Consider the following 26,438-nt stretch of genomic DNA (forward strand, 5'->3'; position numbering starts at 1 on the left):
CTGCTGGGAAATTTTAATGTAAGTTCACAAAGTTGCGCCGTTTCTTCCTTTCGGTTTTCTAAACATTTGACTCTCATAATGCATCAACGCCACAATGCTTTATACTTTATCTCCACGATAATCCAGGCTTCATGGTAATACGTAATAGCGGAATCATTAAAGCGTCCTTACAACGTTTACTGGCCAACAAAAACTGCACTTTTAGATAGACGAGTATCCATAATGCTCATGGCGGCAATAAAGGAACCTTATACGCGCATTATAATCGACAGAAAATTTGATGCTTCTATAATCACTTGTCCATCTAGCGCCTTTGAGATATCGGCGTTTTCGACCCTCACTTATAAAACTTTATAAGTGATCTTTTTTATGGAAGCGGGCTCAGCAGCTAGTGAATTGGTGAATTGTTTTAAGCCTTATAATGCCAACTGAATTCTAAATCTCAAAGTTGCATGGAACAAAGCCATATTGAAAAACACTTAGCCTCAATTAAGACGGCCTAAGCTCAATTCGGTGGAACTCACGCTATAAAATAATCTCGCCTCGTACCCCGATCCTCGAGTGTCTACCCATAAAAATGTGCATCACGTATTAAATCACGTGCCACAAAATAAAGTATGTATCGCAAAAGAGACCGCATAAAAATTTGTATCCCGAAAGTGGCTCGTAAAACGACCGCCAATGCAAATAAACAAAAATAATCTCGCCAGCACTTTTCTACAACACATGTTGAAACAGCATCGGAACATACACGCTCTAATAATGTCGGCCCCCGAAGGAGTACACATGCAGCGCGCATTTTCAAAACACGGGGCACTCCTAATCTGGTCACGCTCGTATGCACGCGGCTCGCCGATTTGAGCGTTTCGACCCAGAATATGAAAGCAGCGATCGAAATCAGCAAAGAACGCTCGCCATTCGGGTCAGTCGCAAAAACAAAAGAAAAAAAAGATTTCCGATCGACAAATGAGCGGGTCACACCGGCCAGTACAACCACGATACGGAGTTGCGGAGAGACACGTTCCCGTCGTCGAGCGATAGCTCGATGAACGATTCCCGCCTCAGAGAAAAAGGAGGAAAAGCTAGGCACAAACACAGAAAGAACGAACCGAGAAAAAAACAAGATTCGGAGCTCAGACCGGTGTCCGAAGATGGAGCCGAAGCCATGGCGAGTCCGTTCCGCGGAGGCATTAGCATGCGCGGGACGCATCTAGGACCCCGTCCTCTAATGATCCGTAAAGTCGTTAGAGCCGCTATTTTGAGCCTTTCTGTGTATATACGTTTCCCTTTTACGTCTTCTCTCCTTCTTTCCGTTGCCTCTTGGTTCTTTAGCGCTCCTTCGCAGCCCTGCTGTAACCCATCACGTTCCCCGTGCGTCGGTCGAAGGGCGTGGATTTCTTCTTCCTCCTTCGCCTCTTTCTGTTTCTTCTTCTTCTCCTCCCTATTCGGGTATATGCGATCAGCCGCTTTTGCAAATGCCGTGCCCGCCCTTCATAGTACACGACTGCTCCGATGGCGAGCCCTCCGATTTGCGACTGCGGCGCTTGGAGACGGAACCGCTCTCTCTCTCTCTCTCTCTCTCTCTCTCCGTTAGTTCTCCAATGTTCGCCCATTTCCTTAACAGCGGGCCGCCACAGTTGCTCATCTCCTCGAAGAGAGTCGCGGCACGCGCATCGTCCTGTTTTCGTCCAGAGTGGCGGAGTAATGAAAATGGACCGTTCCGCAGAATTATGCGCGCGGCCGAGAGCTCCACCGCCGTATCGCCATAATACTTTGTGCGGCCCTCATTGTCCTCTCTTCATTTCTTCTTTCTTCTTTCGTCAAGTTCGCGACGCGGGCGTGCCGGAAGATCGCGTCGACGCTGTCGTTGAAGCTTGTCCCTACGCTTTCAAAATTATTGGCGCACGTGCGACACTGAAAGCACGCGAAAACAGGGACGAAAATAATACGAATGCTTGAGACACAAAAATCATCCTTCTATATTTTTTCTTTAATAATAATAATAATAATAATAATAATAATAATAATAATAATAATAATAATAATAATAATACTTATTATTATTATTATTATTATTATTATTATTATTATTATTATTATTATTATTATTATTATTATTATTATTATTATTATTATTATTATTATTATTATTATTATTATTATTATTATTATTATTATTATTAAAGCTTATGCTAAGGCTCACACAATACGACCCTCATTTATGTATAAACACCTGATTCTTTCTTTTCCGTTTTCTTTATTTTGTGCGGCTTGCCAGGTGGCGTATACAAGCGTGCTTAAATAGAAGAGGGTAGGCCCTCCGCATTTCGAAGTGAACCTATCGGCTTAGCGGAATTATCGACCCTGAGCCACCGCCTGTAACTGTGTTTTACCCGTCCGTAGAATTGGTAGCTTTGGAAATCCTCTCACTCGTTCCTGGACAGAGTCACAAAAGGTCGCCAATGACCACTGCGGGCACTGGAGCTGCGTGCTTTGGACAGTTCGCTGCGTCTTCTGGTGTTGGACCCCAGGTCCAGATGACGGGAAGCATAAGGGCCGCCCCTACCGGTATTCTCAGAAGAGGGAGAAAGGTTGCGGGAAAGAAAGCAGACAAACGAAATGGTCAAAGCGCGCTTGTCTCGATGGAACAGTGATCCTTTGGATTAAAAGAATAGAGCGGGCTTCTGAAGGGAAAGTATCAGATGGGAATTCTAGGGGTGAACATATAGTTACATTTAACATTCCGATTCACAACCAGTCTAACGTCGCAGTCAATAGCAGTGGGATGTCACATGACAGTTAAAAAAAAATTGTCCAACTACACATTGTGCGTGTAACCTTGCATCCATCTCCTCATTGAGGAAAGATGAATGCTAGGCCTTTTCTCATCAGGTCAAACAAAATGGAGGTTTCTGCGTCGACAAACTGTACAATAAATCTACAATAAATCATTCAGTAAAACATGCAATAACCAGAATGTGTGCACATGGTGGTCGCGCCTGTGCGTACACTTATGCAGCGACAAAAGCGGATTTGTCTTACGGCGCTCTACTCTTTTGTAATGCGGGCATCAGTGACTAAAAGAAGAAAGAAAAAAAGAAAGGAGCAAACAAGTGGAAGCAATTATGGGCACCGCGTACAAGAATGCTACACGGAATATCGTCAGCACGTGGCTATATCATACCGTTCTTGGCATCTTTAGACAAACGGAAAGAACTCAAATGTGCTAACCATGAGCGTAGATACCAAAATCATTGTCTGATGTCTGTTACGAAAACAGTCCCAAACATGTACCATGAATTTGCGTCACTCCCATGTTGTTTGCGCTCTTTGTCATATACACAAACCCGCAGAGGCGTGCTGTCACGTTTGAGTGAGTGAGTGAATAAACTTTTATTTGGTCCAGCAAAAGCGCGATAAAACGCGTACCTGGCTAATCCCACGACGGGACTGACAGATCTAGTCTGCCGGCCCGATCGCGAGCGCGCTGGACGGCCAGGATTTGATCCTCAAAGACGGGACTTCGCAGGAGGGCGTCCGACTCTTCCTTGGTGAACTTCGGGCCCAGCGACCCGCACTCCCAGAGCATATGAGGCAACGTAGCTACCTCACCACAGGCCACGCAAGAACAATTCGTATAAATCTCTGGATTGCTGTCACGTTTGGAAACATTTCAGAAATACGGAACCATTGGAGTAAAAAGTATAAAACGTTAAATGGACGCTCGAGAAAAACACTAAACCACTTGAGATTGATAAAGTCTACCTTCAAAACTATTTTTTTGTTAGTAACATGGCATTAGGCGCACTATTAGAACAGAAAGTGAAGATGAAAACTTCGTCTCTCGAAGTTCGGGCGGTAACTACCACGCTGGAATGTCAGTGTGACGACACAAATTTTAAGTTGTTTTTTTTTGCGTGTGTATGTGTGTGAGAAAGAGAGAGAGAGTGTGTGCATGTGTGTTCGGACACTTGTGGGTAAGCGAAATTTCTTGAAACTTGCTAAGTTCAGTCCTTGATTGCATTTAGGACAGCTTTTCCACCTGTTTTTCAATGTTGCCTCTTTTTTGGGTTAATAAGAGTGACTTTTATGCTATTGCAGCGGAGAAATTTAATAATATAGCTCAAATAATTTTGTTTCTCTTTTGTGGCTTTGACATGTGCTATATATATTTCATTTATTGTTTATGGGAGCTAACCGCATGATGGTCATTTCAAGCATGTGAAACAAATATAGTTATAAAAGAACATTCTGGAACGCACTTCGCCTAGATGGCAGGTCGAAGGATCAAGGTAATTTGCCCGGTGTGCACAGAGGGCCAGTAAATTGTGTACAAGAGAACTCACAAGTTCTTAGGTGCTATTGCGGACCGTGACCTCACCTGGAGTCCCCGTGTCTTGTACTTAAAGAAAAAAGCTAATTTGTATTGCGAATATATTTAAATTCATTGCTGGGAAATCGTGGGGACCATCCGTTCACTACAGGTTACAGGTATACACGGCACGTTTTCTCGGATTTTTTCGATACACTGTTCCAGTCTTGTACAGCACATGCAACACTGATCTTTTTGCACCACAGAGCGTACAAGCCCAAGCACTTCGGACATGTCTTGGCCTTCCGAGATAATTTTCTGCAGCTAAAACAATTGTCCTTGCACGGGAGCATCCAATATCCATTCATATCATCATTGAGACGCTAAAAGCGCGCATTCGACATCTTTCCCGGTTACCATTCCACCATTGAGCCGGTTTGCCATTGCGAAGACCACAGACTACATTCCGTGGTATTATGACAAGACACCATGACTCGGTACCATATGGCTTCAAGCCTGCAAAACGCCCTACATCGGCACACTTGTCAGCGCCACCCCTGAAGCAGTTGTCGCTGCTTCTCCTATACGAGTCTTATTTTGACCGCATGCACATTTACACAGACAGCTCCACCAATTCCAAAAGCTCTCCGGAGCAGTGGTACGATCGGACGCCGTTTCTTTGCAATTTAAATAGTCCCTCAATACCACGCCGACAGCAGCAGAAGTTGCGGCTCTTCAAGGTGCACTCAATTCCGTGATCCAGCAGTGACCAAATCGTTGGGCCATTTTCTGCGATTCGACAGCAGCTCTACCAACTGTGCATATTGCCCTACGTCATTGGTTAGACGAGCACCTAGCGTACGAAATAAGGCACGCGCATCACCACACGCTTGAGAAAGACACGACATTGTATTTCACTGGTTCCCAAGCCACTGTGGAACTGCCGGCAATGACAGCGCAGATGAAGCTGCTCGCTAGTCTGATCAAAAACATCAGCGGGTGCCTATACCACTCTCAAGAACGGATGCTACGCGGTAAGTTATATCACTTGCTCGCCACAACACATTTCTATGAATAGATTCACCAGGTTTTACCCATTCACGCTTGCACTCTCTCGACCCTAGAGAAAGAGAAAATGAAGAGGAAAGGCAGGGAGGTTAACCAGATAAGTCGCGACTGCGCCTGCCACCTGGATTCTCCCGCCGCGAAACAACTTTACTGTGTCACGTGTGGTTGTGCGTCGCATTCGTAAATTCTTATTGATTCCTAATAGGAATGGCCAACAGTTTGGCGTGCAATTTGTGCGGGTGCGATGAGACTCTAGAGCACCCTCTGTGTCATTTCCCATCCTTTGACGCTCAACGACGCATTCTACAAGCTAAACTCAGCCTCTTAGATGATAGAGTGCTCTCGGAGGAAAAAGATTCTGGGACCATGCTTTTGTATTCTTGCTTGCGAAATACCACAAAAGCCCTTCTGCACTTCTCTAAGGCTATTGCAGTGTACGAGCGCTTGCAACAGTGGACCTGTCTGTGCGACCGACTCTGTGAATCGCTGACTCTTTATTATTTTTCTTCTCTCTCCTACTTACCTATTCTTCCCGTTTCTCCCTCCTCGAGTGCAGGGTAGGCAACCCGCCACGTCCTTGGTTAACCTCCCCACCTTTCCTTTTTCGCGCCTCTCTCTCTATTTTTGCACGAGAAACAAGGAGAAAACACTGTTTGCTTTGGATGGCAGTGCACAAAAAAAGAAGCAAATAAATATAAAAAGATAGAAGTCAACAGAAATCCCACAAACACCGCACGCCCGCGCTACAGCGCACTCTCGCAGGATGGAAAGAGCCATTGTTTGCCAAGAATTACACGCGAAGACATCCATCTTCTTCGCCTTCTCGACGCCTTGCATAAGGGACGCCGATCTGACTAGGCTTTCAACGCAGACCAGACCGCGGTGGGGCTCCCGGGAACGCGGATGCGCTTCGTTCGCCGGCACGCCGCCTTTGGTCAGCGCCGACATTTCCATCTCAATCAATGGGAACGCGCGGGTGCTGGCGGTGTGGGGAAGAAAGGAAGGGAACGGGAGGCGAAGGACGGGAATGGGGAGAAAGAGGAGGTTACGGAGATTGCGGGGACGTCGGGAGGTGCGTGCAGAGGGGACGGACAGATGCGCGGGCCTACACACGTTGGAAAAGAAAGAAATAATAGACGAGGGATACAGGGTAACAGCAACTAGGAGGAACGATTTCATCGTATGGAGTGACGCCTTTTTACAAAAGCGCGGGAGGCTTTTGTAGAAAAAAAAAACTATGGGTGCGCCTAAGCGATTCATATGGTGTGTCAGTGCGAGAGCGTTACTTGTCGCTTAACGTGTTGCTGAGTTATTCCGCTGAGTTTAGAGTTGCGGAGAAACGTTGCGAGTTCAGTGCTGCTGCGTTACGTTTCCGAGACGTTGCTGCTTATGAGTTCGCAACAACGCAAGACGACACGCCGTCCATATTGCGATACCTCAGCTGAATTTTACTTGCGGATAGAACGCTGCAGCAGCTCGCTTCGCACGGTGTCGCAATGGTTTCGTACTTCGTCGGCAGGAAACTAGCACCTCTGGCCACGCTTTGCTGTCTCACCTGATCATGTAGACGCGAGCGATTCCACTTCGGACGATGAAGATTCAGTAGTGCCGAGAGGGGCGCCACTGCTATCATGCCGCAACTAGCGAGTAGACCACCAGGCAGAGCTCAACAATCGCCACAGCCTCCATGATACTCATCACTGTCGCCTGTTGCTACTGTGACGTGATGCAGCGGTGGTGCCGTCGTTAGCGCGCCCGGCTACGGCCATGCAGTAGCAGTGGCAATGGGCAGAGGCTCCAATCCTGGCCGTGCCCACTTTCTTCTTTTTTTTTTTGAGATGATGACGTAATTTGTGTGTGACTTTTCGGCCATGGCTTTCTGATGACAACGGGGCCGCACAATGAGCCAAGTAATGCCCTCGCTTTAAAAAGCCGAATTAAGTTTGTCCCGTTGTGTAGTTGCAGGTGGAAGACCGACCGGCCGGGGAAGAAGCAATGAAATCGTTTAACTCGGTGCGTGCGCCGAAAGCACTGAGTATGTCATGATGGTGTATCCGCGTTGGCGGTTTACCTGAAGTTTGCGTCGGCTGTGAAAAACTGTTAACATCCGTGTTTGTCCTCCCTTTTCTAATTTTCATTTTCTCCTCTTTTTGGCGTGTTTCTTATATAGAAACCTGAGAGAAGAGTTGGCGCTAAAGTTACGAGCACTCTTGATCTTTCTTTCTTTCTTTCTTTCTTTCTTTCTTTCTTTCTTTCTTTCTTTCATTCTTTCTTTCTTTCTTGTAGACGATGTGTGTTCTGCGCCGACCGAGCTTCAAGGCAAGGAGACAATAAAATGTTATTTTATTCCTAAATTTACATATGGGAACACAGCAGTTATGGTTAAGCAGTATTGCAATCTGGAAGGTTGCGCGCAAGCGCTTTTGTAGCCTTTGGTAAAAGTGGAAATTTCTGCAAGTTTATTGTTTTAATCTTCACAGCAGGGAGACTAACACACTTAATGCAAAAAACAACAACAAAAAAAGATGAAAGTGAATTACATATTGCGCTGCTCAAGATAACCTATTGCACGTCTTATTCTACTGTTTGCTTGCCGAGTAGAAATGGTTTCCACGGCTTGCGCACGGCGTGGAATTAAACATTACGAAAAACAGTTTCTTACTAGCGCTGTGTCAGGCCTACTCCAGCAGTCAGCCACGGTAAGAAACGAAACCACAATGGATATTAATGAGAAGAGCTGGAACGAAACCTACGAGAAAAAATACATACATATACATTCGTGCGGCTGGGACATTTTGTTCTGTAGACATTTTCTTCGAGGTACGCACTGAAAAAAAAAAAACAGAAAAAGAAAAGAAGCGGCTTCATTTTTCATCCTTTCCTGCTACTTCGTCCTTACCACCCGGCTGTCTCCCGTTAACTTGGCTGGCGAGGAGTTATATCGTACCACATAAATATGTATCGCCCTTACTTTCCGATACGTTGCCACGACTTCCAGTCTCATTTCAATCCGTCCGGCAATGGACGTATAGGGCAGCGTGAGGATTCATTCAGTGACGCCCCCTCCCTCTCTCCTATCTTTCATGGCTGGCCCAAACAAAATAAAACGCGAACACGGCCCGTCCAGTTGTGGAAGCGGCACCACGCGCGCACGCGTATCGCGGTCTGCGTTGCCTCGTGCCACGCGATGCATCCACTTCGGGGTTGCACTTGGCGTGGCGCTAGCCTTCATCCAGCATTCGTTCGCTCTGGTTCGCCGTATAACGGCACCGAGAGCAGGGCACGAGCAGTGAGCCAAGGATGAGCCGCAGCTCTGTAGTGCTGCACCTCCCTCCTCCGTTCAGCCTCGCCCCCTCGCCCCTCAACCCTCGGGCGAGCCAAGGGTCTCGCAGCGGAGCGAGGCGAGGCGCCGCGAGCTACACGAGGGTCTCCGAGATTGATGCCTTCTCGGGCCATCTAGGCGGCCAGATAAACGAGCGGCCCGGGCCTCTTTTTTCTTCATCCCAAGGGCTGCCCGAGCGCTGATTTGTTTTCTGTCCGTACCTCTTTTTCCCCCCTGCTTGCTTCCCCTTTCAGCTCCCCATCTTTCACCCTCCTCTAGTTTGCTGCTTGGCACTCCCATCTTCTTTCTCACTCTTTACAAGCCTTGCTTCTTTCGTGCTCTCCGCCTCTCTTTCCTTATTATTATATATTTTTTTTCATCCCTCGACCATCACTGGGGCCTCCGGAAAGAAACTCTCTCGTTCCTATTTTTGGACTTGCTGTAAATTGTTTCAAAGTACTTTGACACTTTGCTCGTTGTCGACTTGGCGTGACGAAAATGGCCTCCTTCCTTCCCGGCGGCGACGTTGCGTGGGGCGCGAACCGGTCGAAAAAGAGGGCCGACATGTACGAGCACGGCACAAACAAGAAATGTCACGTGGATGATAGAAAGTGTGTACCGTTTTCGACAAAAAAATTATCCTAGGCTCACGTTTGGTTTCCAGTTGAAGAATGTGGATGGAACGGATGGACGGATAAGTAAACGTATTTTGTGTCGCCGTATCTACCATTGTGGCTAATGGTATAGACTTTACAGTTATGTCAATATTGCGCCTGCTACGACAGGACTCGCTATGCGTGGATTAGAAATCTAGGTGCGTATTCCTTGGCAGTCGCTTTCGGAGATTTCACTTTCAGTGCGCGCATATTGGTTTGTTGCGCAAAACCGAATGAGCTGATTGGCTGGTTGAGCACTACGTCACGCGAAAGCGATAATATTGCCGAAAGTGATCGGCAGAGAATACGTCCCCTTATCTAGCCTGTTTACTCCATATCATGTCAACAAATTGACGGTTTGCTGATTCACTTGTGAAAAAAAAAGTAAGTGCTGGTACACTAAAAGTAAATACAATAGTACAAATTGTTTTCAGCGGAGCAGAAGCACCGTAAGAGGTACGAAAGAAATAAAAAAAAGACTAACTGATTATAGTCTGGGATGTATCGGGCCAAAATCATGATATAACTGTGAGGCATGTCGCAGTAGGGGAATTAGGATCAGTTTTGAACCCTGAGATTCTTTACTGTGCACCTACGTACAGCATGGTTTATTGCATTTCGCCCTTATCGGAATTCCGCCGCCGCGGCCGTGATTGCATACCGCCCACCCGTCGGGCAGAGGCCCTATAGCGCAAGATTATTTCAACCTATTTTTGTCAAAGTTACGTAACCACAGACTCAAGCATAAAGTGGTAACCCGCAGCATTGCTTGAAAAAAAGAAAAAGCCCAATCAAACGCGCTTCTCGTTTATAGGATTCACTTTAATTTTTAACTTTCAAAGCGAATACCATTGCCTACATAGATCAGCTTTTGTTATGTAATTGGCTGACAAGAGGTGAGAATTACACTCAAGGGGAAAGAGTTTCTATGGGGCGGAGCGCAGTGAAAGTAGATAACCGGATGAGGAGGGTGGTGCCGGCGTCTGCGGTTGGTCCGCTTCCCTTTACTTAGCTTGCGGTGGCTGATCGAAAATCGCGGTGGCCTGCAATCGAAGTTTAAAAATGCCGCTAAAACAAATCCTCAGCCAAGAAGGGTCGGCAGAGCGATGCCGTATACGTGCCAACGGGTCTCGATAACGTTACACTGCCACGCATTTCTTTTCTAATTTTGCGCAAATAAATCCGTGCTTCTGGGCAGCTCCGAGTAGCCAGTGTCGGAGCAATAGGCAGGCAGCCATCTTCTGTTCCTTTCGGAACGGGGCAGTCTCCGGCTATACAAAAAAAAAAGATTCAGGTATGTTTCAGCATATTAATGCGTATTTGACGCGTGTACGTTACTTTGACTCGGTGAGTTATCGCGGTTTTGTAACGTCGCGTGATAGAGAGGCGAAGTGGGCGCAGACTGCAAACGTTTGATGAATAGCAACTGGTGAAACTACGCTTTTTTTGCTAATGGCTTAAAAGACGCTGAATCAGAAATCATTTTTTTTTTTCGTTCGGTCTAATCATACATCACCGGTGTGCACATATCAGATTGGGCCTTTTCGTAGTTTTCGTGACGCCATGAGGCAGAGAGGCGAAGTGGTGTTGCCCCGTACATATTTTGACCAACCACCGAGGGCTGATTGCAGAATTGGAAAAGTTTGGAATAGCTTTACGTTATAGTACGCCAGGAGTGCAACGGCATAGCCACTACGGTAAAAATAAAAACCAAGAAGTAACTACTACGGGTTACGACAGCAGGTCATTCAATAATAAGCAAAGTTCTACCTAAATACTCAAAAATTTTATACACATGATCAAAAATCGTTACATTCTCATGTAATTCCTACACATACTCGTTCAATTTCAGGCAGTAAGGCATACTTTCTTTAGCAATTATTTAGGGTCATTGACGAAGAACTGCGCCCGGGGCATGCCCATGCTTTTTGTAGCACAATCTCAGCTGAGCTTGCTTCAAGCACCTCGTCAGAATGAAGAATCAAATTGGCTCGCACCCTGAAGCTCTACTCGATAGAGGGAAGTATGAAGCAAAGACTTCCGAATTACTCGCGGTCCCTCTGAACATAATCAAGTGTGGCGTTGACACTTCGCTTTAAAGGCAGTTCAGTTATCTGGCTCTTTCGAGAATTTCCTTCTATCCATCCTACATTCTTTTTTTAGATTTCCTTGTTCCCCAGCGCTGAAAGCCAGAGGCAGCGATAAAGGGGCCGTGAAGTATGGCCTCACCCAACGCAGGTCGCTGGTGACCCAGTTTAATTTCGCCCCAGGCAATGCAGCAACAGAAAAAAAAAAGAAGTCACGGAAACTTACTGGAAGATTGGGAGTAAGGGAACGAAGAACGGAGTAAAAGACCCACAAAGAAGTACATAAAAAGCAGTCCCACGTAAGCAGAAGTAAAAAACAAGAGAGCACAGCGCGAAGGGTACCGAACGCCCCTGTCGCTCGATTCATCACACGCCGCCTACCAAGATCGCTCGTGCTTCGACGAGGTGCTATTCGTCACCGGCACACCACGCGGACGTCGTCGTCGTCGTTTGGACTACGAGGGTAAAAGGAGGGAGGAGGGGGGGGGGGGGGGGAGGGCTGAGCGATAAAGAAGCAATGGCGAAAAACACTGACCGCGTGAAAAATGCCCCGCTTTTTCCGAGGGAACCGCGTAGACCGGTATCCCAGTGACTCGAGATGAAACAGTGCGTAAAACAAGTGCGGATAAGAACTGAAACAACGTTATTAATGCGAAGCCGGTGCACACTTCGATCACTGAGGGCACAACCAGACCTCTCAATATAGCGTTAAATTCTGGGACTGCGCCTGCACGCTCAGTTCTCTCTGCCTTGGAGGCTTAAATAAGAAGTGAGCGTTGCGCTTGTACGTTGGCACAAAGGCCGCAATGCGTGAGGCCAGATTTGTTGCTAGGCCTATCAGGAAGACCTTGTGCCGTCCTTGATTCACCAAATGGATCTGGAGGCAAGGCACGCGGGATCTTCCTAACCTCAACTTATCTTTAACGCGGGGGTGCACCGCGAATAAGATGCATTGTCATCAACTCAATAAGGGGTGCAAGCTGTTCGGATGAGAAAAAAAAAACGTATCCGCTTTCGCTAAGATGAAAAAAGAGAAAGAGATAAAGAGGAAAGGCAGGGAGGTCAACCAGATATCGGTCTCCGGTTTGCTACCCTACACTGGGGATGGGAGATAAGGGTTAAGGTGAAAAGTTCGCTGCTTATTCGCAGCGTGAGAACGCGCCGTACTTTTGCACACATGGCTTTGAAGTTGCCACTAGCGAGAGTAAAAGTGGGGACGTGTGTGTTGCGTCATTGTCTTCCATAAAATAGTAGGTTTCAAGTTCAGATCTTAGACGTTACGCTGCTAACGCGACAATTTATGTTTTGCCAGTACGAAAAGGTCAGTCAACTAGCAGCCATATAGCCTTATTGCGTTGGTGGTTTTGTTGTTACGTCTTTTCCAGTAAAAATTAGGTAACGACTCCGAGGAGACCAGAGGCAATGGTCGCAATCTGTTCTTACAGCAGTTCCTTTAACATGGTGGAATAGATAGGTTATGGAAGTGCTCATAACGGAACCGGTAGTTTGCGTCTATGGCCCCAAGGACAGCGGGAAAAAGTACAATTTCTCCATGACGCAAGTCGATTGGACTGCGCGAGCTTAGGAATCATGGTGCCCAATTCCAGGCCCACTAGGATGGTATTGGTAGCTGTGCAAGGAATGTGGTAAGCATATTAAAGCACCCGAGGTTGCGGAAACTGCAACTTTCACACATGCCCACAACCTACCGAGACGCAACAGAATACAAGGGTCGCCACGTTTTCCCAATTAAGCGCATATCTAGGCGAGGGCAAAAAAATTGCTATTGAACACTTTGTCTCCTTCGGAACCCATCCCACTTTGACGAGATTGCTATGACTTGTAGTGCCCATGGTTGCCTTGTACAAAAAAAGTTTGTGCACGTGCTTTAAGAGCCAACGAAAGTAATGTGAAAGACGTGTACATATGAGGTATGTATGAGGAGAGTGTAAAAGGTTTGATATCGTCATGCAACTTTAAATACAAAACAAGATGGCTGTTAGCTTCGGAAGCGCAAATATATCTCTCATTGCGTTTGGCCGCATAAAGCTTTAAAAGAATATTAGCACTGTAAAATTAGACATAGTAGACTTTTACCGCTGCTTTGTGCGACTATATGTCACTCTAAACACCTCACGAGCTTCAGCCGAGGCCGGTTCACTCCTCCTTTGATAACCTGGCCACTGGTGGCCAGGTTATCAAATCTTACATTCAAATCAGGTTATCAGCAAAGTTCTACTGGGGACACCGTATGAAAGCTCAGCTGAGCGCGGACACCCGATTAACATAGATCAACATGTTATTTCAGCAGAATGGGGTTTCCTTCACAAGCGTTATTAGATCTAGGAAGCATATTTGGGCTTATGCTGCTTTTAGAAATCAACATCAAGCTTTAAATTTAATTTTTGATTTCTTCAAAACATTGACTCAATTGATAACATCTAACCTATTTGCATCAATAACATCACCATTATCTCACTTGTACATATAACATGATCATATATTCTCCTGCCTCTTTTTCTTCTTTTTAATTTCTCGCCCTCCTTTCTCCGTCCAGAAAAGTTAGGTATGGACACCTAGGAGACCGGAGGTGGTGGTCGCAATTCGTTCTTACAGCTCTTCCTTTAACTTGGTGGAACAGCTGGTTACATAAATGCACGTAACGGAACAGGTACTTTGTCTCCACGGCCCCAAGGACAGTGGACAAAAAAATATGCACGACCTTATAATCTATAGTGCCCGATTTCAGGCACGGGCTAGGATGGTATTGGCAGCTACGGAAGCAACATAGCAAACAGGTAAAATACTTGAAGTTGCGGAAACTGCTACTGCCAGACTGTTCCCTTTCACTATGCAGAGTAGCATGTAGGCGCCTATACTTATACCCCTGTAGAATCTGTATTGCAGTACATAACTTTATCTCTCTCTCTCACTCGAGCTAGTTCGGAAGGATATGAACCTCCTTAGATAAACTGGGAGGAGGAGAAATTTGCTGGTTTCGAAATACCGAAGGCGGGCGTCCAGGTTTTGCTTCACCTATAGAAGGTCACCCCACTGCTGCGAAATTGACGTGTAAGACGGCATGTTAAAACACGCGTGATGAGAATACGAGGGATCAATTGTAAGAGATAATTTCAATGTTGTTTACTCGATGCCAAGGTGACGTGAAACTGAAGCGACTGGTTGAAATTTCAATTGCTTCTAAAGCACTTCCGACGTTCGCCGGGACGCTGACATACGCTCTCTCTTTTTAAGGCGGTGAGAACTTGAAGACTGACGCTCTGCATTTCAGCCAGAGGTTACGCCAACCTAAATTCCCGCCTAATTCTCTTACCGTCAGCCCATCTTGATTCCCTGACAGAAGCAATAGAGCCAGACATGTTCATCTAAAAAAAAATTACGACAAAAAGGAAAAGACGTGCAGGAAGCACGAGGGAGCTGCTGTCTTAGAACCCGTCAGAATACCACTTAAGGAGGCGCTGTCAAAAGAAAATTAACGCGCAATTAATGCCACTCTGCATTAGAATTAACGAGAGCCAGAATGTTCGCTCCTACGTCTCCGAGGCGCATGCAGATGGGCTATACGTCGTGAGCGGCTCCCAGCTTTTTTTGTTTTTGTCTTCATCTCGGCCAATACGACAAGCTGGGAGTTTCGACCAAGATGATAGCGCGAAATGCGCGTCTGCAAAGGACGGACGCTCTAGCGTTAGGCACCGATCAACACCTGGGAGCTATCAAACTTCGCTCAGCGACACGGTCTTGATTTCTTTCCTCGCTACACTAGCTCGCTGACTGGTGACGCCCTTGGCAACACTTCCTTCTCGTAAGCAAGTTTGCCGCCAGATGGGGCACATCATCGCGAAGAGGAAGACTAGCGTCACCGCTGTACTGCGCTTGGTTTGGTTAAAGTAATGGTCAGCCTGGTACAAACGCCGCAGAACTTTGAACGTTAACGATAATAAATTGCGCAACTTAAAAAGCAATATCGCAGTAGTTCCTGACTTCAGCGCAGCTGCTGCAGAAGATGCGCTCGCCGTTTTGTACGTCGGAGGAAGATGCGCTCGAGGCCCATCCGCGAACTTCAACGCATGAGCATCCCCAGTCATCGCGAAGCCTGTGTTTCGTTCGTTTTTGTCATCCATGAAACAAAGCAAAACAATTCAGAAAAGATAAAGCAGAACAGATCATATATTTGAGACTGACATTCCTGACAACGCAAAATATAAATCACTTTCGTGGTAAGAAAGGGGTAGAATGAAAAAATATGGGCTTATTCGTGCAGTTTACTAGGGGAGGGGGGGGGGGGGGTTAACGGGAATCTGAGGAATATGGAGGCATTCGTCTATTCATCCTGTTTTCTATTGAAGAGACTGCGTTGACTCATGCTGAGACTCTTTACCATCCGAGATTCCCGTTTCAATGACGACACTTGCAACAAAAAGGTTCGAGGTTATTTGAAATCGTCAGCACTGTACCGGGGCAGCTCTCGAACGGCGGATAAGCTCTCCAGCAGCTTTACAGTACACTGGGTCTGTTGCGTCACTCAGGTCTTTACGAGGCAGGGGTAGAATGTTTGCCAGTTAACGAGCTGTGGCATTTAATAACGGGAACGACGACCTCATGAAGGCGGCTTGAATGTCAAGAAAAAAAAAGCATATTGAATCAAGCGGATGCAGGTGGGTAAACAACCAAGGAAAAAATGCCGAACAAGCCGATGCCCCTGCGACGACAGTCGCTAACCGAGCCCGACACACGCTTCGACACACAGGCACACAGGCACGCAGGCACAATCAGTGTACAGGCATGCACAGAAATATATATATATATATATATATATATATATATATATATATATATATATATATATATATATATATATATATATATATATATATATATATATATATATATATATATGTGTGTGTGCGTGTGTGTGTGTGTGTGTGTGTGTGTGTGTGTGTGTGTGTGTGTACGCGCGGAGAAAGTGAGAGGGCAGTGGTGTTGGGGGAATAGAGATTCAGAACGCGAAGCTATATGGGACCGCAGCTATTGTTCTGCCCTCCTGTGCTTCTGTCTCGTTTCATTTCCTGCGAGATGTCCGTGCCCCGCACGCCAGATGAGGCAGTCGTTGACACCGCCCGGCGTACATGATGTCAGTAGAGGGGAGGGGGGTCGCTGCGGAGCTTGCACGGCAAGGGCGCAGCAGCACAGAGGTGAGGGAGGGGTGCGAGGGGCGGCAACCCGCAGCGATCACACTGCTACGACCCCTCTCGTCTTTCATAGAAGAGAAGGTGGAAGCAGCTATAGGCGAGCCGTGCCTTAGGCCGCGCATTGAGACCCGTCATGAGTGGTGATCGCACCGAATTGAGACCCCTACCCCCATGCGAGCGTGGGACACGTGCCAGGCTTGGCGGACGCGCTGCTTCCTTCCTTTCATCAAAGTGCCCCGAGGTGCTCCGAGGAACAGAGACTGCATGGCGTGTTACTTACTGCACGGTCGGGATGCATGTGCTTGGTTTGTTTTATTCTTTCGCATTTGCTTGTAATGACACATTGTTGACCGCAAATGGCAGCCGTGATAGTGTATGATAGTGTAAAGGATTGGATGGCTCAGACAGGCAAGCCGCTGTGGTCACCCGCCGCGCGGATGTCTGCTGGTGGTGGCGATGAAAACTGCTATCACTCGGGCTTGAGCACTTGGGCTTCATACCATGCTGCCTCTTTATTTCACTCTCCCTGTGTGTATTATTGTTTGTGGTTGCATAGAAAGAATTTGTGCTTTGGTGTGGGAAAAGCGCCGAAGAAAAGAAAAAAGAGGAGTTCTAAAGCGTACACAAATTGTGGCGCCACACGTTGTACAGTTTTGTGACAAATTTTGTCGTAGGGGGGCTTTGTCAGTGAAATTTTATGGTGATAATCTGCCACGCATGATAAGAGTGGAAACAGTCTACGCAATAACTTCTGATATTATACAAGAACTAATCTAGCGAGTGTACTTAAAATGTTATAATTATCGTATGCTCCAGTCATACTGCTCAGCTGCAAGAATGAACGATAATTTTTACAGTGAGATTTCAGATATAAGGGAAAATATTTCCGTCCACACAACGCGTCTCCCCAATATGTGGCACATACCTACTCCTCGAAACAACAATGTGAAACAATCAATCACGTTTGCCCTTCCAGCCTTGCTAAATGGTTTCTCCAACAAATTTATGGATGTGTCACCGTTGTCAAAAAAATATCAAGGCGAGATAAGTTTTTGTGAGTTATGTTTCATTCATTTAATTCATTTTCTTGTAATTATTGTGTGAGTTATGCTGTATTTCTTTCATTCATTTTCTTTTACTTATTGTATGAAGCTTTCCTTTGTATTTGGTAAAATGCTTATCTTCCCCTGTGAAATCCCTATGTGTACATGTGTGCAAAAGCAGTCATTTGTACGAAAAGTGTTTGTAAGCTGTTACTGCTGTGGAAAGGGGCAGCCGCCCTGTCAAGCTACTGATCTCGGTAGCTTTTTGTGGCTACTCCTTCCTTGTATATTTGTTTAATGAGAATAAATTCGAAATTAAAATCCAATTGAACGCACTTCTCACAAACACCGCTAGGCCATTTGAGGGAAATGTTATACCTGCTCATGAGGAAAAGCTACAGTTGATTCTCTGGGAGCGAATGATAAACACTTGCATGTCGGGGCTTAACTGCGTCTCCCAGAGTATCTTTATCGCGAATTTAAGCCAGAAAATGTCAGAGTAATGTGAGGCCTCTAGCCTCACGTCTGACAAAGCCGAACAAAATATGTAGTTTTTTTAACTCATTCATCATTCTTCTCAAATTTTTAAATCTTTGAAGCATGATTTATGACATGGCGAAGGTTATTCCGACGACTGAAATTCTGAGAACATGTCAATTTTTCTTTCTTCATCGTTTTTCCTCCCAGCTTTATGCATTAATTAATTATCCCGAGCACTCGACGAAAACGAGCGATTCCCATATCCAGCGTTCACGAGCCAGCCAAAATACGCGTACTCTAGCTGGACGTTAATAAGCACGCAATCGGCGAAACCTCTACGCGGCTGCGGCTACGAGTGGTAGACAAAAGGGGCGCACTCGTATAATTCCCACGGACCGTTCTGTGGGCTCATAAGGCGGTGCACAGTTATACTCGCTACAACGCAGCGCTTTTAACTAGGTCACGTACGCGGTGTACGGGTGCTATGCCCGTTCAGGTCCCCCAGCGGCTCGCCTTCCTGCTCGCCGAACCACCGCGCCCAGCCACAGGCCGTGCAACCACAGCCATAGGTTGAGAGATAAGAGAGAGAAAGAGAGAGAGAGAGAGAGAGAGAGAGATGGTCGCCATGCCATGAATGGGGCACCAGCTGAAGACCGTAATTGTCCGTTCCGCGCCCAAGGCGTCAGTATACTGCCTGCTTCGCAGACTTCCAGCGCGTGCGGTGTAGGGACTGTTGCGCTATATAATGGCGTCCCGCTTTCCCTCTTGCCTCCCCGCTCTTGTTCCCTTTTTTTTTCATCCCCGACAACCCGACGGCGCATTGCCGACTCTGAAGAGTCTTTCGTTAGCTGCCACTAGCATCCCTTCTTATTTATTTTTCTTTCCTGTTCTTTTTTTGCTTGTGTTTTTTGTTATCTCGGTTTAAAACGACCTCGCGCGGCGCCGTGCGCAGTTGAAAAATCAAGGCCCGGTGCATTCTAAACGCGACCGGTGACTCGCATACTAATGGACCGCGCTTCCTGCGGCGTTGCAGGCGTTACAGGCGCTCGCGAAGGTGTTGGAAGCGAGACGACTTCGCTCTTCTGTCGTGCTTTTGTTCACCCGCTGTTTCCCCCCAGTTTGTGCGCCCTTTGTTGTGAAACCCCTGCGTGCGTTGCATTCTTTGTATTGCTGTTCGTTTCGTTCCGAGGCCCCCAGTTCCTTTAAGGCTTCGCTTTCGTTTTCCTGATGCGGAAGGAGTGATTCTGTTTGAATCCTGCCGTGACGTGCTCACCCGTGCGTAATCCAAGGGTATAGAGCATGTGTGAAACAAAGCCAAGCAAAAGTCGGTACCAGGAAGTTTCTAACAAAAATTTGAGGAAGAGACAGTGGAGACGGTATTGTCAAAGGAACCAGAAAGGCAAAACTCTCACTGCTGCTCGCCATCAAAAATAAGAGAAAGGAAGTTCTAAAGGAAGTGACGGGAGACCTTACTGCGACATTTGGGATGAGGCCGTGTCTTTTTCTTCCTTCAGTTTGCGAAGACAGAGCTCAAGTCTGCAGTGTGGGAAAAAAAAAAATGTTGACTGGATGCAGAATCGCAATTCCGCTGAAGCTGCGGAATAAAGAAATAAAGACAGAAGCAATGAAACAAAGAGAGAAGAATTTTCTAGCAACAACCGCAACACAACATCAGAAGAACGAGCAGTCGAGAAGTGATCATGCCAATTACGCTCAGCTACCGTGTTCGTTTAAAAGCTTGCATTTTTTTACAATGTTTTTTTTTTTCATACCACCTACCTCTGATCCCTTTCCTGTGGGAGTTCTGAGTATTTTAGCCTCTCCTCTATACTTTCTCACTTTGTCGTCTCGTGACGTGCAACTCGCACATTCGGCTGCCGAGCCGACGGTCTCGCAGATAGATGGCGCCTGGGATTTCCTATGCGCCCAGTGCGGCGCGTGAACCGACTTCACCGCCGCCACCGCTCGCATTTTGAGCGTTGACACGTGCGGTGCGTGCTTATGCGGAATGACTTTTTCCTCCACGTCGCAGGCTCACGCGTCGACGAAGACTCTAGCAGTAAGAAAAGCAAGGGTAACATAGATAGATGAAATACAAGAAAGGGGGGGCAAGGGGGGGAGGCTTCCGTTTTCAGCGCTCCACGTGGGCGTCTCCGTCGCGCTGAGCGAGCAGGGCTTGATGTCGCGCGAAGCTTGCTCCGTGCTGGCGAAGAAAGCAAGTTGGACGCCGAGAAAGCCACCCGCCATTGCTCGGGAAGAGATAGATATTCGCCACGCGCGCGTATACGCGCAAGAGACGTCCCCTCGGCTGGGTTCTTGCTTTCCTCTTTCGTAAACCTAATTTGGCGAACGGCTCTTCTTGACAAAAACAAACGGTGTACGAGACTGTGAGACAAGACGTGAAATGAGAGATGCAGCTTCCGCATGGGGTACGCATTCCTGGCTGCTCGTTGCCTCAAGTAGCGGAATTCGCACCACGCTTTCTTAACGACAGATGAGCGGAACAGGAAGGTAAACAAAACGATGTTTCGGTACACATTCATTAACGACGAGATGCATTCGCGCAGTCATCGTGGACCGCCGAAACAGTTTATTCCTCCGCCGGCCTCGATGAACGTCTTCATTTGCTTCCGCGCAATTTCTCAACGCTCCAGAGCCGGGTATAATAGAAACACTACTTTGCCTGAAAGGTACTCTAGAGAAGCCTGCGTGCAGCAAGCCGAGGCAGGAACAACTTGATTTCACTAAGAAAAAACTGCGAACTCCTTGCATTACTCTCTCTCTGCCTTCCTCAATCAACTAGAGGAGTAAAGTTGAAACAAAACATAAGTTAGTTGCGATGATGAGTGTCCACTCAAAATGAACAGTTTGAGGAATTTTCTTGCTGCAAAACGATTCAGCCGAACGGCGTAAGCGACGAAGCTGGACGGAAACTAGCTGTTAGCGCTAGCGAAAACAGGAACTCGGTTTTATCAGGAATTCAGTCGCGAGTGTAGGTGCCTGGCGTTGAGTCTCTTTCCCATGATCGCCATGTTTGATCTTGAAGGTATGTTTCTTATGCAGCTCAGTGATTGTTTCTTTATTTTAGAAGCTCTATTTACTCATCACCAAAGCACCTCCTTATAGGAAACTACACCGCGAGGTCCTCTTACAGCAGCGAATGTCTTGTTCAGGATAATAGCTGTTGTTCACGCAAAGCTTTCATATCATAATGATAACTTTTGCCAAATGGTTCGATGATGATTGATCAAGGGTCTGTCAGAAAGAAACCCGTATGGAATAGAGATAATTTGGCAAGTGAAGGTGAAAGCATTGCTTGGCCAGATTAATGCCTTCATGATTTTAATTATCAAACCGAGCAGAAATGAGTTCAACCATAACTTCATTGCATAAAAATACCGCTGGCCATGTCAGGTTCACAAGCTAGCATTTATAAATCTAAACCTAGTGAGGAATTCTCCGTTGATTTATAACTGTGTTAGGCACATGCGAAATATTAAGCACACCAAACATTTCCCTAGTAACTCTTGCGGTTAACGGTTGGGTTTGGTGGAAGCAATTACTGCAGTTACTCACATTTTCACGCATTCTCCTACTGAAGCTCAGTCACTCGTCACTCGCACAGAATTACCGTGCAAGTTACTTGTCAACTGCGCACGAAGGAAATTTCCACCTATTTTAACTACCAATATTCGAATACATACATACGTCAATTGAGTAGCGTTAATAGCCCTGGAGCGAGTAAGCTAACACTTGCTCAACGACTTATTTCGTTAGAGCGCTAGTTTGAGCTGGTATGCCAATGCAAGCGCTCGACCAGACTCCCATGTTCTAGGGAACCTGTGATCTATACCTACAATAGTACTGTCTTTCACTCTTTTGCAGCGAAGTTGTTTATGCGGACTCTGTGCCGTCGTTGTCGGAGTTCGCTAAAGCTATTATCGTCAGCAATGACTCGTTCGTCATCGTCTTCTTCCACAGCTGGTTCGTTGGCGCCATAGAGTTGACGCCCCTCGGCGTAAACGCGCGCATGCGCTCGTGCCACTGCTACCGCGTTCGTCCTCGTCATCGCCTTCTATCGCAGCTGGCTCCGTTGCCGTTCGTCATTCCAGCGTAGAATTTCACTTCTGTCGTCGTAATGCGGAGGCCGCGTTTACGGGGGTATGAGCCATTGCTTAAGGGGGCATGAACCATTCATTGTCTTACGTGACAGGCACATTTATTTGCAAGAGAGAGAGAGAGTGAACTTTAATAAGCACCAGCAGTTTTGTCGGCTGGGCCTAGGCCTCCCACGATGGGACGTCGAGGTCTTGCCTCTTCGCCGCTTCGTAGGCCTGCTGGGTCGCCCAGAGTTGGTCGTCGAGGTGGGAGCTGCGCAGGGCGGCGTGCCATCTCGATGAGAGGGTCACGGGATTAACGTCTTGGTATTGGAGTTTGCACTCCCATAGCATGTGAGGGAGTGTTGCCGATTCAGTTTTACAGACCTTGCACGTCTGGCTCGGGTAGATGTCGGGGTATACAGTGTGATAGCGTGTGAGGGAGGGGTATGTATTCGTCTGTAACAGGCGAAGGGTGGTTGCCTGTGCCCTGTTTAACTTGCAGTGAGGGGTGGGGAAGGTTCTTCTTGAGAGGTAAAATGTCTTTACAAGGTCGTTGTATCTTGGAAGGCGGTCGCGGCCTGCGGGTGCACCTGCTCCGTCTCCGGCATAGTTGACTAGTCCTCGTGCTACGGAGTGTGTAACCTCGTTGAGGTTGGTGAGGTGCGGGTGGACAACGCCGGCGTGTGCTGGGATCCAGACGAGGGTTATTTGATTTTCAGACGAATGCGGGACTTGTCGTAAGACGCGGAGTGATTGATGAGAAATGCGACCTTTGATGTAGTTGTTGACTGCTGCGCGAGAATCGCTCACTATGGTGTGGCTTAATTTGCAAGCAAATTAAATTTTAATAATCGCAAACGGCGACGCCGGGCGGATGCTGCTAACCACGCTACCCAGCAAACTCGAGACGTCGAACGCAAGCGACAACGGCGGACTGTAGGCACACCGTCACTGACATCGTTCTCTCCGTCGCAGCCGGACGTGTGTGTAGCCTCATTAAGAAACGCAAAGACGTCAATCGTCAAACCAATCCAATCTCACGCGCAAAAAAAAAAACAGAAAAAGAAACATTGGGAGAACCGCAAGAAAAATAAACGCTCTCAAAAAGCATGCTCACCACGTGAAGCACGCAAAAGCAAAAATGAGGTGAAATAATGGGGAAACAAAAGATTTGCGATGTAGACTTCTCGCGAAGTTTGACTTGCATGGTGTAACACTCGGTGCAACTAGCACAGCTTCGCTGTTCGACCATCTTCACGGACTGGAAGGGGCGGTGATTCTTCCCCTCTTTTCCCCTCACCCCAGTGCAGGGTAGCCCACCGGTCCGAGTCCTGGTTAACCTCCATGCCTTTAATTTATGCTTTCTTTTTGTCTCTCTCTCTCCACACCCCAGCTATAAAGTTTAGCTATTTCCCTTCTGTAACGTCACAAACTTCGTAAAAACATTGTATGGATCCGCAGTGTGGCTGTGGACGTAATTATGTGCGCAGCTATGACTCGGCTTCGTAAGTTTAAAAGTATGCACTGCTCTAAATTTTTCCGGATAAAAACAACAATAAAAACAACAAATCGAAGTCGCTTTGGGAGAACTGCAGCGGATCTGATTAAGGAAGCGAGAAACAAAAAAAAAACGTAGGCAGTTGAAGAAGCTCGGGAACAACATTTTGCAGAACAAGCGCCTACTGCGGGAAGAAGTGCATGAGAGGGAGGCAAAAAGGTTTCGCGCACTCTAAGGCAAGGAATCCCGCATAGAGAAGGAACGTCCACGACATGCAGGCACCATTTTTCATTTCACCTTGAGAAACCTCTCGCCGGGTCGTTTTTCTCCCGGGGGCCCGCTCCCTTAGAGCTTCGGCGGTGCCTTATCGCCCTGGAATTTTGCGAGAATAATGTGTTCATCTTTGTCCCAGACGCAGGCACGATGTCATTCCGTTCGCGTCTAGCTTCTTTGCATATTTTTTTTCTTACGCCTCTCGCTCTGCATTCAGACGCATTCATCCGCATATCGCCTAAGTGTAATGAATATTAAAGTGCTCTTAGCCAGGTTACCTCATTTTTTTGTTCTTCTAATTTGGCCGCATTCCTAACCGTGTTGTGCGAACTTTTCAGTGCATGAACGCGAGTTGCATTTACAGCTGAAAGCAAGTATAAAGCGGAAGCGAGATCTCCTGTCACAGTGAACGGCCACAATAAGCGTTAAGGAAGTACGCCTAATGCTGCTCTTATTAATGGAGGGATGGACACAAATCATCAGTCTATAGCACATAATCCCACAAAAATCGTTGTACATACCATCGGGCTCCTATGAAATGCGAATGGAAGAAAATGGGCAAGAAGCTGTGTTGAACAATGGCGTTAATGCTTCAGGGACGCATAGTAGGGTGTATGGAGCACATTTCACACTCTTACAAGGTTTACGCGCATGCAAAGTCAAGTAATTAAGCCCGCGATGTGTCCTACAGCGTTTCTTTCCGTCCACTCTCCATTGCCCAAGCAGCGTATGACAATGATTCACCGCATGTAGCTTTGCTGAAAGCAAATGTTTGGGAATAGGAGTGTGCGAATTCGCGTGTAAATGCATTCTTCGTATTCACCTTCGAAAGTCAGCATGTCAACTTTTTGCAGGAAAACTTTATAAAACTGTATATTTCTCGCAAAACCCATTGTCCTGCGGTGAAAGAAGCGTGGCCTGCGCAAGAAGGGATTGCTTGTTTTGATAATATTCCTGAATTGCAAAGGCTGAAGCAGCATCCAGAAGCTGCAGCGCCGCTCTAGAAAACAGCCGAGTTGAAGGCACCGAAGCCATACCGTATCCTATACTCTCGATGCCTGCCAAAGTCAGCACATAAAAACAAGGTAAACACCAAATCATCAATGTCTAGTAATAAAGAACACACACGTTCTCATTAAAGTAAAACATAATGCAATACCAATGAATTGAAAGAAAAAAACACGTATAAAAGGAAACGCAAGACCAAGCTGCACGTTTCAGGAATCGGCGGCAATCGGCGAACCGGGCGCACTTGTGTAGCTCGGTGGAATTCGCAATAACAGCCAAATTTACGACAAACATCAACCCGACGTGCAGCGGGTGCGCAGAGACAGCAACGGCCCCCGTGGCTGCGGTACCGAGTTGAGAGCTAGCCGCAGCAAGAAACGTAAACAGAGACGAAACAAAATAAAGAACCTAGCTACAGTCCGAGCAGCGACGGACTGAGAGGAGTCAGTCGTGGGGGCGTATTTCGCTTCACGACTCCCTAGAGAGTGGGCCGCTCGGCTTTTTTTTTTTTTCAGAACCGCGTGAGCGGGCGTACATTCGGCCTGTTGCCCGGGCAAGCGGAAACAGCCTCCAGCCTGTGGCTCGTGGCACTGCTTCGTTCTCCTATGCCTGCTTCTACGCCGACAACCACCTTGCGCACGTGGTCATTTGTCTTTGTTCCGAACAGTAAAAGAGATACAAAAAACGTTCGAAGACAACGAGACGCACGCGAGCTATGCCTGACTTCACCTCCGGTCTCCATTTGCTTACCCTTGCGTCGTTAACTTCTCGGGCATTCTGAAGTACGTTTCCCCGGAAAAGGAGCTTAGCGGTGTTTGTCGATCCGTATCAAAGCGGAAATAAAGAAACAACGAAGAAAAAAAAAAAAACGTCCGAAGTTTGTTTGCCTTCCCGCTGACGTGACGGACGCCACGCTCGCTGACGCTGGCTCTAGTCTCGATCGTTTTCAAGTTTGTTTCTTCAAAACAAAACTTTTTCTGCAAGCGTCTAGTACTTGCGTACCCAAGTTTTTTTATTTCCTTTTTTTCCGGTGGAAGCTTGAAAAATTTTGAGCTCTTTCTCCTTGGTTGAATCGGTATAGAGAAAAAAAATGTTTTTGTAAGGGTGCAGACAGAATTAATTACCAAAGTGACTCTCTCGAGGGTGTTTAATATGTCTAGCATGTATTTAGAAACGCTCCTTTCCCCGCCGGTCTACCAACACAGACATCAATCCCGCTTTCGGTTACAAAATACTTTATACTGTGTTAGGAAATTGCTCAATCGATGATCACTAGCATATATTGAGAGAAGAGCAAACCTTAAGTACCTGTGTCGAGGTATGAGAAATCTTGCACCGCTCGTTTCTGAGTGCGCAGATTTGCTAGTTGCTACACCCATGG

General features: G+C 46.9%; 1 protein-coding gene and 1 long non-coding RNA gene across 4 annotated transcripts in view; one reads left to right on the forward strand and one right to left on the reverse strand.

Moving 5' to 3' along the window:
* Positions 1-26,438, forward strand: part of LOC135899532 (hemicentin-1-like) — a 237,907-nt gene that overhangs the window by 111,637 nt on the left and 99,832 nt on the right. The window contains exon 1 of one of the 3 annotated variants that reach the window (XM_065428811.2): positions 16,879-16,960. The exons of the other annotated variants lie outside the window; for them this stretch is intronic. Within the exon in view, the coding sequence (XP_065284883.1) occupies positions 16,948-16,960 (13 nt within the window). The 5' untranslated portion in view covers positions 16,879-16,947. Of the gene's footprint in view, positions 1-16,878; positions 16,961-26,438 lie in introns of those variants that run through there. 3 annotated transcript variants of the gene reach the window in all.
* The window catches only part of LOC135899536 (uncharacterized), a 129,713-nt gene that overhangs the window by 36,509 nt on the left and 66,766 nt on the right, over positions 1-26,438 (reverse strand). The gene's annotated exons all lie outside the window — the stretch shown is intronic.

This window comes from Dermacentor albipictus, chromosome 4 (genome assembly GCF_038994185.2).
Source record: "Dermacentor albipictus isolate Rhodes 1998 colony chromosome 4, USDA_Dalb.pri_finalv2, whole genome shotgun sequence".
In the NCBI taxonomy this organism is placed as follows: domain Eukaryota; kingdom Metazoa; phylum Arthropoda; class Arachnida; order Ixodida; family Ixodidae; genus Dermacentor; species Dermacentor albipictus.